The 12,226-nt window shown below is 41.7% G+C and overlaps 2 protein-coding genes across 2 annotated transcripts; one reads left to right on the top strand and one right to left on the bottom strand.

The window, feature by feature from the left end:
- The first annotated feature begins 2,310 nt into the window (after positions 1-2,310).
- On the top strand, positions 2,311-5,764 carry LOC6568375. Its single transcript, XM_032740590.2, has 5 exons — positions 2,311-2,639; positions 2,747-4,205; positions 4,410-5,146; positions 5,224-5,420; positions 5,478-5,764. The coding sequence occupies exons 1-5, from the start codon at positions 2,497-2,499 to the stop codon at positions 5,627-5,629; spliced, it is 2,688 nt and encodes an 895-aa protein (XP_032596481.1). The 5' UTR covers positions 2,311-2,496; the 3' UTR covers positions 5,630-5,764.
- A 243-nt stretch (positions 5,765-6,007) lies between these two features.
- Positions 6,008-7,469, bottom strand: LOC6568376 (inositol polyphosphate 1-phosphatase). Its single transcript, XM_001994701.3, has 2 exons — positions 6,851-7,469; positions 6,008-6,797 (listed from the first exon to the last, which is right to left on the bottom strand). The coding sequence occupies exons 1-2, from the start codon at positions 7,329-7,331 to the stop codon at positions 6,154-6,156; spliced, it is 1,125 nt and encodes a 374-aa protein (XP_001994737.1). The 5' UTR covers positions 7,332-7,469; the 3' UTR covers positions 6,008-6,153.
- Between the last annotated feature and the right edge of the window lie 4,757 nt (positions 7,470-12,226).

Here is a 12,226-nt window from a genome sequence, read left to right as displayed (position 1 = left end):
TGACACATTTTGATGTATTTATTTAAATTTACATGCAACATTATTGAATTATTTTATTTATTGATAATTTGTAAGCAACTCAAGACAAGTAACTCTCCATTCGAAATGCCTCCACTAGATGATATCCTGAAGCCAAGTCTAAGTCATTACTTCGGCATTCGAAGTAGTAATATTTTCCAGTTTGCTATCCACATCAATACTTTGGCAGGCTAAGTAAACTTGTGGTTGCTGCCAGTGTTACCGAGCCAAAGTTGTTTGGCTGCATTGGTACTTTTCTCGTTTGTTTTTACTCTCATTTAATGAAGTTCACCAAACTCCATCAAATCGTTCATAGTCATTTTGCATGGCCGTCATTACACCGTGGTCAGCCTCACAAAGCTTTTTGTTTTGTTGCCACTTTTGCGGCACTAAAAATATAATGCTTGCCGCTTGTTGCTCACTTCAGGCAAAAAGCGTTCTGGGTTAAAAACCCATACGAAATGCGTTGTACAACGAGCACAAGCCGCATAAAGATTATGCAGTACGTAGTATTTTGATTTACGGCTGCGAGCTACTTAATAGACCACAAAAGCTACACAAAACTCCATAAAGAAAACCAACAAAGAGAGGGAGAGGGAGAGGGAGAGGCCAAACCAACCAGCAAATGGCCACAAATGACACGTTTGGTGTTAAATGGAGGTCGCCCATTTGGGTGTGTATGTATGTGCGCGTGTGTATGTGTATGTGAATGTCACAGTTACGGCTAAATTGTTTGTACAACATGCATGTACAGCAAACATAAATCCCATCCAGGCAACAGCAACAACAACAACCAGATGACGACGACGAAGTTAACTAAACGTGCGACGCCGAGCGAGACAAGCAGTGTCGCCCACACCACTCGCACACCCGGCAGCAGCGTAATTAAAGTCACTACTACTTACGTATGTATGTATGCGTATGTATGTATGTGTCTGTGTGTGCATGTGCGTGACGCCTGCGCCAAAGTCGGCTGTAAGTTAACCGATGCCTTTATCTGTGTTCCTACAGCTTATTAGCGCATTGTAATTGTAACCAATGGAAAGCTACTCAACAGTTACAATATGCGCATAAATATACATATACACACACACACAAATACACATACATACGTACGTAGAAATGTGCAAACGTTTACTGTTAATTGAATTTGCCATATCCACTAGCAATCACACACATGTTGCTGCATATCGACATACGTTATACACGAATCACTTATGCATGTGTGTGTATGCGTGTGTTTGTACATATTTATTCGTGAATTTTTATTTCTGCGGATAAGTATTTTAATTTTGTTATGAAATAATAATAATATAATATTTTGAATTTTATATTTATTTTTATAATTGAGAGCAGTTTGACTCCAAAGTCAGCAAGGGCTGACTAAGTCAGCTGTTATTTATTGTATTTATTTGCTTAATGTTTTATGTGGCTGCCAACATCATCAGTTGTGGCTATGTACACATATACATTCATATGTACAAGCATACATTTGTACTGCATTTGTTTCCGAGACAATTTGTCTCGACTTGACAGATGCGGATTTTATAGCACAGAATCCTCTCATGTTGCACTACCGGTAACGGCGTATATTCTCTCTCTTTCGCTCTCATTTTCTGTTTCCGTTAGAACTAAAGATAAAACCAAATTGGCTATTGCATTCACAAGCACGACATGAACCGTCGCCTGTCCGCTTGTAACAAAGGAGGAAAAGAGAATGGTTAGTGTGTGTCGAACGAAAAGCTTTTTAATAGCAGCTGCAGTGACAACATTCGTTGCTCAATGGTTTGTGTCAATGAAAATTAGCTAGTAATCCGAATCCTAAAGCTCTAACGCATTCATTGCTAAACATGTATTCGGATTCTGTGCCAGTTGCTTCTAGGCTTGTCAGCATAGAAAACTATTTTAATTATGATATTATTCTAACACTTTACAAGTGCTATCCATTATTAAGAAAGAATGTATGCAATTACTTATGTTAATTTACAAATATAGAAAAATATACATATTCAATATGTGGAAATTTGCAGATATATTCTAAGTAACTTGTATTGTCACAAAATCACAGAATTAGAAATCTTACTTTATTTCATGCAAAAATCCATAAACTCTGCAAATCGTACCAAACGAGTTAGAAGCAGCTTAACATTAACTATCAAAATGCAATAACAGTGCCTTTTGAGTGAAACAATTATCATAAGTTGTATGTACCTTGAACATATCGATACATGGCATAAGCTCGTGTACAATTTAAATAAGTCGTTTGGTGGATTTCGAGATTTACAAAATAGCAGAACCACTTCTTAATTAATTCGTTGTGAATTATTGTATTCATTGATATTTCGCAAAGTGCACATACACACTCATTTGCATTTTCATTCTCGCAACCGTTAAGTCCACCATCTTTTTTTTATCGCGCTCCGTCTTCGCCGCGTGTTTTGTATTTTTGCTGTTGCGTATTCTCTATTAAGATCAGTCATGAATGACGATAATGAAAAAAAGTGCATATTATGCGGCATTATATGCACATTGATGTGCCAACGTTGCGGGGAATCTTATTGTAACGATTTTTGCCAGCGCAAGGATTGGCAACGACACAAATACATTTGCACCATAATGCCGTAAGTAGGAACGAGAAAAAAGTACGCACACAGACATGCACATACACCATACACTACTTAGTTTTCTATGTAATTACGATCACTATTTTAATTAAATTTCACTTCAGACCACTTGTTTCCTCTAAGTCCATGAAATCGATGCCGGCTGCTGTTGGGAGTCGCGCTACAAGGAAATTGGATGCCCCTGCTCCAAATGCCAATCTGAATCAAATGACGGGAATTGAGTCCATGGTGCAGGATCTATCGTTGGGCAAATTGAGCGTGGAGTGGCGGGGTACTCTAAAGCCGCCGGCGAACGAGTTCTTCGAGTGTCGTGTGACCCACATCGAGGCGGAGGGTCCCATCTGGGTGATGCACGCCGCCAATAAGGATAACTTGAAGCGCTTGACCGACAGAATTGCACACGAAATGCAGTCCAAGCAGCCGTGTAACTTTGAGATGCTAAGTGTGGATGATTTGGTTGGAGTTGTGGTGGACAATAAAATGTTTCGGGGAGAGGTGCGTGCTCTGATTAGTGCCTCGGGAGCAATGGGCGCCGAGGTGCGCCTCATTGACTTCGGGTCAATTTTTCGCTGCGATGCGTGCGATATTTATGGGGCTGTGCAGAGCATGGCCGAAATCAAGCGGTTCGCTTTTCGTGTCAAGCTGCCGACTAATACGGACGTGCAGCTGAATAAGTATCTGTCTTTGCGCCTGATGGGCAGTCAGACAGACGATGGCATCGAGCATGTGCAGCTGAAACCCAAGATGAAAATTCCCATTAATTTGCCGTTGCAAATGCTGGCCGTCAATCCGGAGGTGAGCGTTGTTAGGATCCTTCAACACGATGACAGTCGCGAGGAGCCGCAAGTGGCCCTCTTGCAGATCAAGGTGATGAGCAATCTAAACGATGACTTGAACGCATGTCTCATTGATAAGCCGGTTCAACCGTTCACTGGACGCTTGCCGCAGGAGACTCGCACATTCTTTTTGGCGGCTCGCACCCACCGTGGATTTCGCCGGGCTATGTTGCTCGACTTTATTGAGCATCCGTCGCTTTATTTGGTCTACGAAATGGACGAGGGTCGCATCTCGATAACCAACGAGGTGTGTCGCATTCCCAGCGAGCTGCTCGAACATTCACTGCGCGTGTTTGCCGTCACCCTCGCAGATGCCGGAAATCTCAGGCAGCAACTGACCCAATGTGCATCATCCGGTCTCTGCATCAAGTTCCAAATGGAGAGCCTGCAGGGCGTTGAGAAGGAGATGAGTGCAGCGCAGGCAACGTTGCTGCTGGCCAACAACAATGAGCCCGTTTGCGCTGTTCGCGTCAACAGCTTCCTAGGCCATGTGGACGAACTGAGTTTGAAGTTCTGGCGCGAACGCATTGAGAACGGCAGCTTGGTGTACATTGCGCATGTCGCCAGCATTGTCGAGGTCTGCATCAGTTCTGTGATCACCAAGCAGTATCAGCAGATCTTCCAGAGATTGGATTACAAGTGTCTGCCCTTTAAAGACGCCGGCGATATTTCTATCGGCAGCATTGTGCTGGTTGTGAGTCCCAATCAGGGCAACTACCGTGGCGAGGCATGTGATAAAATATATATATTCAAGTTTGATTCATGTTTATTTAATTAAATTTATCTTTCTCTCTTTGATTATGGCTTAAGCTAATTGTAATCAAAGAAATGAAAATATTTACGCTTTTTGGAAATATCTAATAATCTAATCCTAAGTCTTAACTTAAGTGCCATTAACGTCGGTCTATTATAAATCTATTGTTCTCCACAGGTCACTGCTGTAAAAAATAATACATTTAGCGTTGTCAACATCGACACTGGCTGCGCACAGGATGTGCCGGAGAAATGGCTGCGTATGCCTTGCAGCTTTGTGGAGAACTTGCCGGTTAGTCTGTGTCGTGCCAGAATCAGTACCATATGCAATCTACCCTTGTGTGCTGTGCCAGAAAATTCGGCTGGTCTGCAGCTGCTGATGAAACTGTGCCAGCGGCAGTCAGAGATGAAGGTGGAGTTCAAGGACTCGGAATGCAGCATTATTGATTTGCTCGACTTTTCGGTTGAGCCGCAATCGCTGATGACCCGCATGTTGCCGTTGATGTTTACGCCCGCTCCCGTGGAGCAACAGTCGACTCAGAACGTAGATGCATCAGCCCGTGTGCTAAAACCAGAAGCAATTCAGGCGTCTCCAATGGTGGAATCCGCGCCACATGATGAATTGCCTCCGCTACCACTATCACCGCCCAATACACCGATTCAGAAAGGAGCACTGATCGCTGGTGGGCATATTGAGCGATATTATTTTAGCGATATGGAGCGACATCCGATACCGTTGGGCGAGAAAATGCAAATTATTGTCCTGAATGCGATTGATGTGCACAAAACTGGTTGCATTACGGCATGCTTCTTCTCCAGCGAGGAGGTCGCCGAGCATTTCCAGGACTTGCTCAATAAGGTGTTCACTATTGGCAAGACACACGACAAGCTGACATCACCACGATATATACCGGAGTAAGTTCCCATCTATATGTCATATATAAATATATATATCAATCGTTTGACTCTAAACTTATCCTATGTTTCATCAGCGTTGACGAAATGTGCCTGTGTCTCTATGCGGAGGACAACACCTGGTACCGTGGTGTTTGCCAGCGAGTTACGGCTCAGGAAGCTTGTATTCTGTACTGTGACTTTGGCAACTCCGAAATGGTGCCGCTCGATCGTATCAAACCGATTCCGAAGAACCTTTTGCAGAGAGTTTATGCCACCAAGTGTTTTATCGATGGTGAGATTTTTAAAAAGATCTTTGTAAAAATTGTAATTGAAAATGCTGTGTTTCTAGGCTTCGATAAAGACAAAAATTTCTTGAGCTTGGAGAAATCTCTTGCAGTGAAAAATAAAATTCTGTGTAATGTGCTCGATGGACCAGAGCTCAATACGCGTCGGATTTACATTCCCCATTTGGACAAGATTTTGTCACGTCAAATAATTTAATTTTTGAAATACTTGAAAGCATTCATTCTCATGACGAAGTGGATAGCGTCCCTTTTATTTTTAATGTTCTTCGAAGGCAAATATTATCTCGTATTCCTTTCAAAAATACTTTGAATAAATTACATTTTCATTTAATCTATGTTTTTGAATGATTATTTTTCTTTTGTCGGTCGGAAAATATGGTCACCCTAAGTCGTTGCAGCTCGCCGAATAAGATAGCCGATACATGCACCATTGACATCCATGTGGTTGTCGTATTGGCTAAGCTTCATTCAACAGAAACAATTTAGGCATCGCAAGGACGAACCCTGGCGAAGTGCATTCAAGGATCATGGTGTCATCTAAGAGCAATGTGTCGAAGTAAAAGAAAGAAGTATCTTTTAATACATTCAATTTGATTATATCAATGAAATAATCGTATTTGTAAATGATTTATGTTTATACAACATACATTTTGAGATCATGGATCCTTTTTTTTACACAGACACAGATACAGCAGCAATAATACAAAATAATAACAACATTCAGTTCTCCTTAAAGTTGCTGAGGAGCTCCTTAATAACTGACAAATCTCGCACGGCAATCAAACCGTTCGCATTACGCTTCCATTCGGTGCCGCATTCCTTTGAATCTGTGTCGGGGTCCTTGTATTTTAGTGCGACAGGCAGTTGCTGTTTGATGCTGTCGGCATAATCGAAGATATCGCCGCCCAAAGCACGCAGAATCGCTTGGGGAGCGCAAGTGTCCCACCTGAATGTGGAGCCTTTGCTGAGTAAATAGACTTCCGCATCATTGGAGATGACTTTCAGTGCTTTGTAGCCAGCACCGGCCGCCACGACCAGATCATAATCCAAGTCGACAAGGCGCTGAACAATGTCGCTTTTCTCCGAGCCAGAGACAATTCCAATTTTGTCCTGACCATCGCTGGCTTCAAAGCTACAGTTGTGGGCCTGTAACGTAGGCAGACAGACGCCCCAATACAGCGAAGAGCTATAGTCGTGCTCGCCCAGCTTATAGCCAAAGGGCTGTAGCACAACACCGATTACGGGCACGCCGGAGTCGCGCTCGTAGACGCCAATCAGCACGGTGACACAGTCTAGGCCCGCTGCGGCGATGTCCGGTTTGTCGCTGAGAATGCTTGCGCCAGAGATGTACTCGGCAGTGGCATCTGCAATAATAACATTCAATATTTCTGTACATAAATAAAAAAGGAGCACCCACCAATGGGATCAATCCAGATGCCTAAATTGCTGTAGTCGAGCTGCTCGCATAGCTCCGGAATGCCGGTGAGTTTCGTGTCTATGCTGACCCGCATATGGACCTCGGCAGCCAGCGCCTCAGCTGCCGTCTTCTGACCATCGAGCACCGATTCCAGGCACTCGGCCGTTTCGGCTTCTGTGACGCCGATGGCTATCGTAATTTGGTGTCCCAATTTGTTGGTGAAATGCGTCGATTCTTCGCCAAGTATTGAGTCGCGCATAGCGGGAAACAGTTGGCCCACCTCGTGCTTGACCGTCTCCTGGATGAGCACATCGGCCAGCGTCTTGAAATCATGCTCAAATCTTTGGTTGGCCTCGGATCCTGTCTTCTCTTGGACCAGCAGCGCCAGCAACTCTTCGTTGGAGCGGCAAACGCGTGCAATGTTTGCTGCTTTTTCGCCACAATTGATGAGAACTCGCAGCAAATTAATATTCTGAGACATTTTGTTTTTCTTTTACGGCATCCTTTAAACTAATTTTGCATCGCTTTTAAGGTTTCCTTAATAGATAGAGGTCGATAACTAGAATCTCACAATAATAGTGTATCGCCAAGCCACCACACGCATCACAAATGTATCGATGTTATGGCGATATCTGCTCACGACAGTTGTGGTAGTGCCAACTTGATATAAAAAAAAATGTAAATGCTTAGCGGCATATTTCAATTTGGATTTGTATTTGCGTCTAATCTGCAAAAAATTTACATAAATTGAGAATAATGTGATTAAAATTAAATAGGTTAGATATGAATATTTTGTAACTTATAATTAGTTATTTTAAAATTTTCCGATTGTACAAGTAACATTTTATGTGGCATTATATAATTATGCAAGCACTTTTAAAATTTCACAGCTTTATTGAACCAATATTAATTGGCAATTATAAATTATGCACTCACCGCCCCATTTAGCGTATGCCGACCAATTTATAAATCAGCTTGGAGGAACATATTGTACGAATATTGAGGCACAGCTGTTGCATAATTTTCACCTGATCTTATCGACGAGCACTGCTAATGATTTGCATTGGTGATGCTGAATACAACGCTCCAAGTCGCTTTCGCACGGCTCTCGCACGGCTCTCGCATGGCTCTTGCTCCCGCACTCCCGAGTTCATCTTGTGAAATGAGATCATCAATCAGCTTACGCTCTCCTGTCGCAACTCAGGCAGCTTGCCTGACGCATTTGCATATAAATTGCTGCTAATGTCGCGCTATCAAAGTGACTGCATCAATGTGGCAATGAAGACGACGACGACGACGAGGAGGACGCATTCCTGCAATTCTTCCGCCCTGTCCTGCCTTGTCCCGCCCTGCACAGAAATGAGTGCCCTGCGGGGCCAGCGTTCATCCAAGTTATGCGTGTATCGCTTGACTTATGCTAATTTTTCGAGCAGAGGCTCGAGCAGACCAAGCAATTGATGTTTGGATAACGTTGACTTGATGACTTTGCATAATTTACGCCAATATGCTGCAGCTACAACAACAACAGCAGCAGCAGCAACAACAACAGCAGCCACAGCAGCAGCAACAGCAGTAGCAGCACCAGCAACAACATTTCTCTTTGAGCTGATTTTTCACTCAAACTCACGCGTTGCTTATAATGAGTTAATATTCACCACCTTTCCAAATCTTGATGTTTTAATTTGATTACCTTCATTTTTGGCAAATGATTTTTTAACCGCTAGACATTAATTTATCATACTCAATATTAACAACATATTTAAACCATTAAAAGTAGAAATTAAGGCTGCAAGCCAGTCTTATTTTGGTTGAAGTCCGAGTTGTAACACTTTTTTATTGTTTAAGCCGAATCTTGCGTCGAATCACTTCTTCAGGATAAAGTGTATAAATGTCATAATTTAATTATATAAAATGTGCAAATATAATAGTTTTGATTGGCCTCCTTTCGCACAAAATGTGGTCGAACCGAGTTTCGAAGAAATTGAATTGATTGATTTCAAATTAGTCTTATGAACAGAAAGGAAGAAATATTGTATCAAATCAAAAATGTAACTCTTGGCTAGCAGGTTAGATAAAAGTTCAAATTTGACTAGTTAAAACGAAAAAAAATAGCTGCAATCATGAAAATTCGTAGACTTCCCCTAAACATGAGCATTTAGATAATAATTCAGTTGCTGATGATATCGCTGCAGTTGTTTGTAACAAGTTTGTGGCCTGAGTCATTTGTTGTACTTGGGATGGCCGGCAGAAGAAACTAAGTCCAGCTTGAAACAAGTATACTAATTAAGTTTGAATACACATGTTTTCCTCTTGTTGCTGTTTCTATTGTGTTTTGTTTATTGATTTTTGTCTGCTGCATTGTCTTAGTGTTTTGTGTACCCTTTTCAAGACTAACAGCCTTTTAATTAATCGATTGAGTTAAACAAATTCCTAATGAGTCTTTAATTAATCGCCAGAACGAAATGTAAGCCAGTCGTCGGTTCTCTCGATGCGTATAAATATTCATATCTGTTGTGACTTGATTTCTGTTATGGCCACAATGTTTTTTTTTTTACTTTTGCGACGACTCCTCCCCTGAGGTGTTTTAAACGAGTTTTAACGCTTCTATAAATTTGTTTACTTTTATCATGTTATGTGCTTTTGCCATGCTGTTAACTTGATTATAACGATGCCACAACAAAACTAACAATGCTGATAAACATAAACTTATGCGCTACATTCGATTACCTTGTGCGGCTCAAAGCCCTCCTAGCCTTGTGAGTTAAGGGGCGTTGCCAATTTAAAGTAGCCACGAAAGTTAGCTTATTGATTAGCTGAGTATATTCGAGCTAAAAAAGATTGGGTGACAAAATTCAGCTGCAACTGCTAAAAGTGTAGAGAGAACGAGATGGAGAGAAAGAAAGGGTTACTGTCCGTTGAGTCAATTGCAAAATGTCTACCCATTGAGCCTAGAAGTTGTCTTTACCAGTTTTCGATTGGTGCAATTGCCAGCAGGCGGCAGACACCAGACTCTAGATTGCAGACTGCTGACTGCTGACTGCAGACTGCACCCACTCGCTCCACAAAAGCTGCTTAGCTTCTTACGTCTTCTATTTCTTCAATTGCATTTTGCAGCATCAGGAATTGGCCCACAGCTGAAATCTTTCGCTTTGCTGTCGATGCCTTGATTTATGTCCAAAGAGGTATTTGCATTTTATGCAGCATTTATTTCACCTTGTTAGCGATAACGGTTATCATGAAAATTTGCAAAAAGTGGATTATAAATATTAAAAGCATATTTTTAGGAATTACAACAAAATGTGCAAGGTGTGAATATCATTTTTTTTTTTTTTGGCTTAAGGACATATCGAAGTAACTCTCCCAACAAATTAAATACAATTTAATATTATACTATAAGTTCTCTGAACTCAAAGATATTTTCTGTTCTTTCATGTTTGGACTTATAATGGATTTAGTCTAGCCGATTTTACATAATATAACTTATCAACACTTATCGGATAATTTGGAAAATTGAGTTAGATCAAGTGTGGATCAACATTAATAGTATAGTAATAGTATTAAAAGTATAGTATTATTTTGAAATAGGTTTGTGCAGTAATCAGCTTAATTATGCCCTGATCAACCGACTTTCAATTATGAAATACCTTTTTAAAGAAAGATGAACTTTGACATTGAGCTACGTTTATATTTAATAATACAATTAGCTAATCGAATGCTTAGATATTAATTAAAGCAATTATCTAATCGAATGCTTAGATACATGTACTTAAATATACACCACGTAGCGCATTTATCTGAAGTGCATACTGTAATTGACAGGCAAAGAATTCAAATTGGTCCATTGCATGGTGATCAAATGAATTGGGCTTAGCATTTGATCTAAGATATCCAGCGGAAATTCAATCGTATTGAAATACAAATCTGTTGTCTGCCTGTTGTGTGCATATAAATTGTATGCATTTTGCGCAAAGTTTGCCATTTTGCCACTTTAACATTATTGTTATGATGATAAGCGAGCGAACGTTGCAGTCGAACCATGTCGAACGTGCTGCGATCTGGCTGCCTGCGGAGCGAGTGCAAGTTGAGGTCTCACCTCTGCGCCAGCTGGGCGAGTGTGAATGGGATTGTGACTGGGATTGTGACTGCGACTGGGGTCGATTTTTTTTTTTTCTGGCAATGCACAGTCATGTTTAATGGCCTGTGGTATGGGATGCAGCATCCCAGAACACATCCTGCCTCCTTTTTGGCCATTGACGTTGTTGTTCGTTCTGTTTGCTGATCTCGGCGCGATCAGCGCTTGTTTGGCTTTCCACCATATTTAAAACCATTTCATTTTCTGGGGGCAAGAGTGTGAATATAATTTAATGTGTGTGTGTGAGTGTGTGTGATTTTCAATATCGCTGCTTGTACTTTTGTATCCCTTGCCACGAATTGGCGATATTATTTATTATGCTTGATTGGTTTTCAAGTGATCATAAAGTAAATGATCGTCGTTTTGGGTCGCGGACCTGGCCCCGGCCAGTCTGTGCCAATTGTGGCGCTGTTCGTTGCCATTGAGTTGGCTTTCCACTGGCGTTAATATGTAGATTTTTTCTTTTGCGTTGCGTTGGAGGCGTTAGTTTAAGATTTACGCGCCAACCAATGAATTGTGGCAGCTTCAAGGGGTCCTGACCCCATGGACCAGACGCACATAGATAGTGTTTGGGATAGCTTTATTTGAGGCAGACACCTTGCATTCCATATGAAATGACCACATCCTGGTCAACACACACACACACACACACATACCCATAATGTACTGTACTGATAGCCTCCAACAATTTGGCATTAACATTTAATTGACATTGATGATTGCGGCATCGGACAAGTCTGAGAACGCTTGCTACCTGTGGGCAGCGTGCTCGGAATGTTAAGGATACAGAAATTATTAAAAATCATATCGGACAAGAGTGACAGCTGAGCTGCGTTTGTCAGCCATGCCATGCCACTCTCCTAGTTGGGCTCGGGTAAGGAGTTTACGCCAGTGAAGTAGTTGCCAGACGACTGACATGAAGAAGACATACAAATAAATTTGTGGCACTTGCAGACAGCCAAGCTGGCAGCCCAAGAACAACCAAAAGACGAAGGTGTGTGCTAGGGCCAACCACTGAAATATGGATGAAGTGGAAGGCAGCATAGACAGATCTCAAAGCTTTGCGTTTCTAGCGCCAATCTCTCAAAAGTTTCTCTAAGTAGATGCTCAAAATCAACGTTTGTCGCTGCTTTCAGCTTTGATGTATGTGCGTGTGTGTGTGTGTATGTGCGTGTGTGTGTGTGTGTGTGTGTGCAGTCGTGTGTGTAGCAACTGTGCATCTCCATGTTCACTTTATTATTTGT

Source organism: Drosophila grimshawi, unplaced genomic scaffold (assembly GCF_018153295.1).
Source record: "Drosophila grimshawi isolate 15287-2541.00 unplaced genomic scaffold, ASM1815329v1 contig_311, whole genome shotgun sequence".
In the NCBI taxonomy this organism is placed as follows: domain Eukaryota; kingdom Metazoa; phylum Arthropoda; class Insecta; order Diptera; family Drosophilidae; genus Drosophila; species Drosophila grimshawi.
This window is presented reverse-complemented; position numbering and strand designations above follow the sequence as displayed.

What these genes read in the sequence shown, in the direction of transcription:
- LOC6568375 (XM_032740590.2), top strand. Translation starts at nt 2,497, where the DNA reads ATGAATGACGATAATGAAAAAAAGTGCATATTATGCGGCATTATATGC. An exon ending in AGGGCAACTACCGTGGCGAG is followed by an intron (nt 4,206 to 4,409) that starts GCATGTGATAAA and finishes TGTTCTCCACAG; the next exon opens with GTCACTGCTGTAAAAAATAA. An exon ending in TCACCACGATATATACCGGA is followed by an intron (nt 5,147 to 5,223) that starts GTAAGTTCCCAT and finishes ATGTTTCATCAG; the next exon opens with CGTTGACGAAATGTGCCTGT.
- LOC6568376 (XM_001994701.3), bottom strand. Translation starts at nt 7,331, where the DNA reads ATGTCTCAGAATATTAATTTGCTGCGAGTTCTCATCAATTGTGGCGAA. An exon ending in CATCTGGATTGATCCCATTG is followed by an intron (nt 6,798 to 6,850) that starts GTGGGTGCTCCT and finishes TTATTATTGCAG; the next exon opens with ATGCCACTGCCGAGTACATC.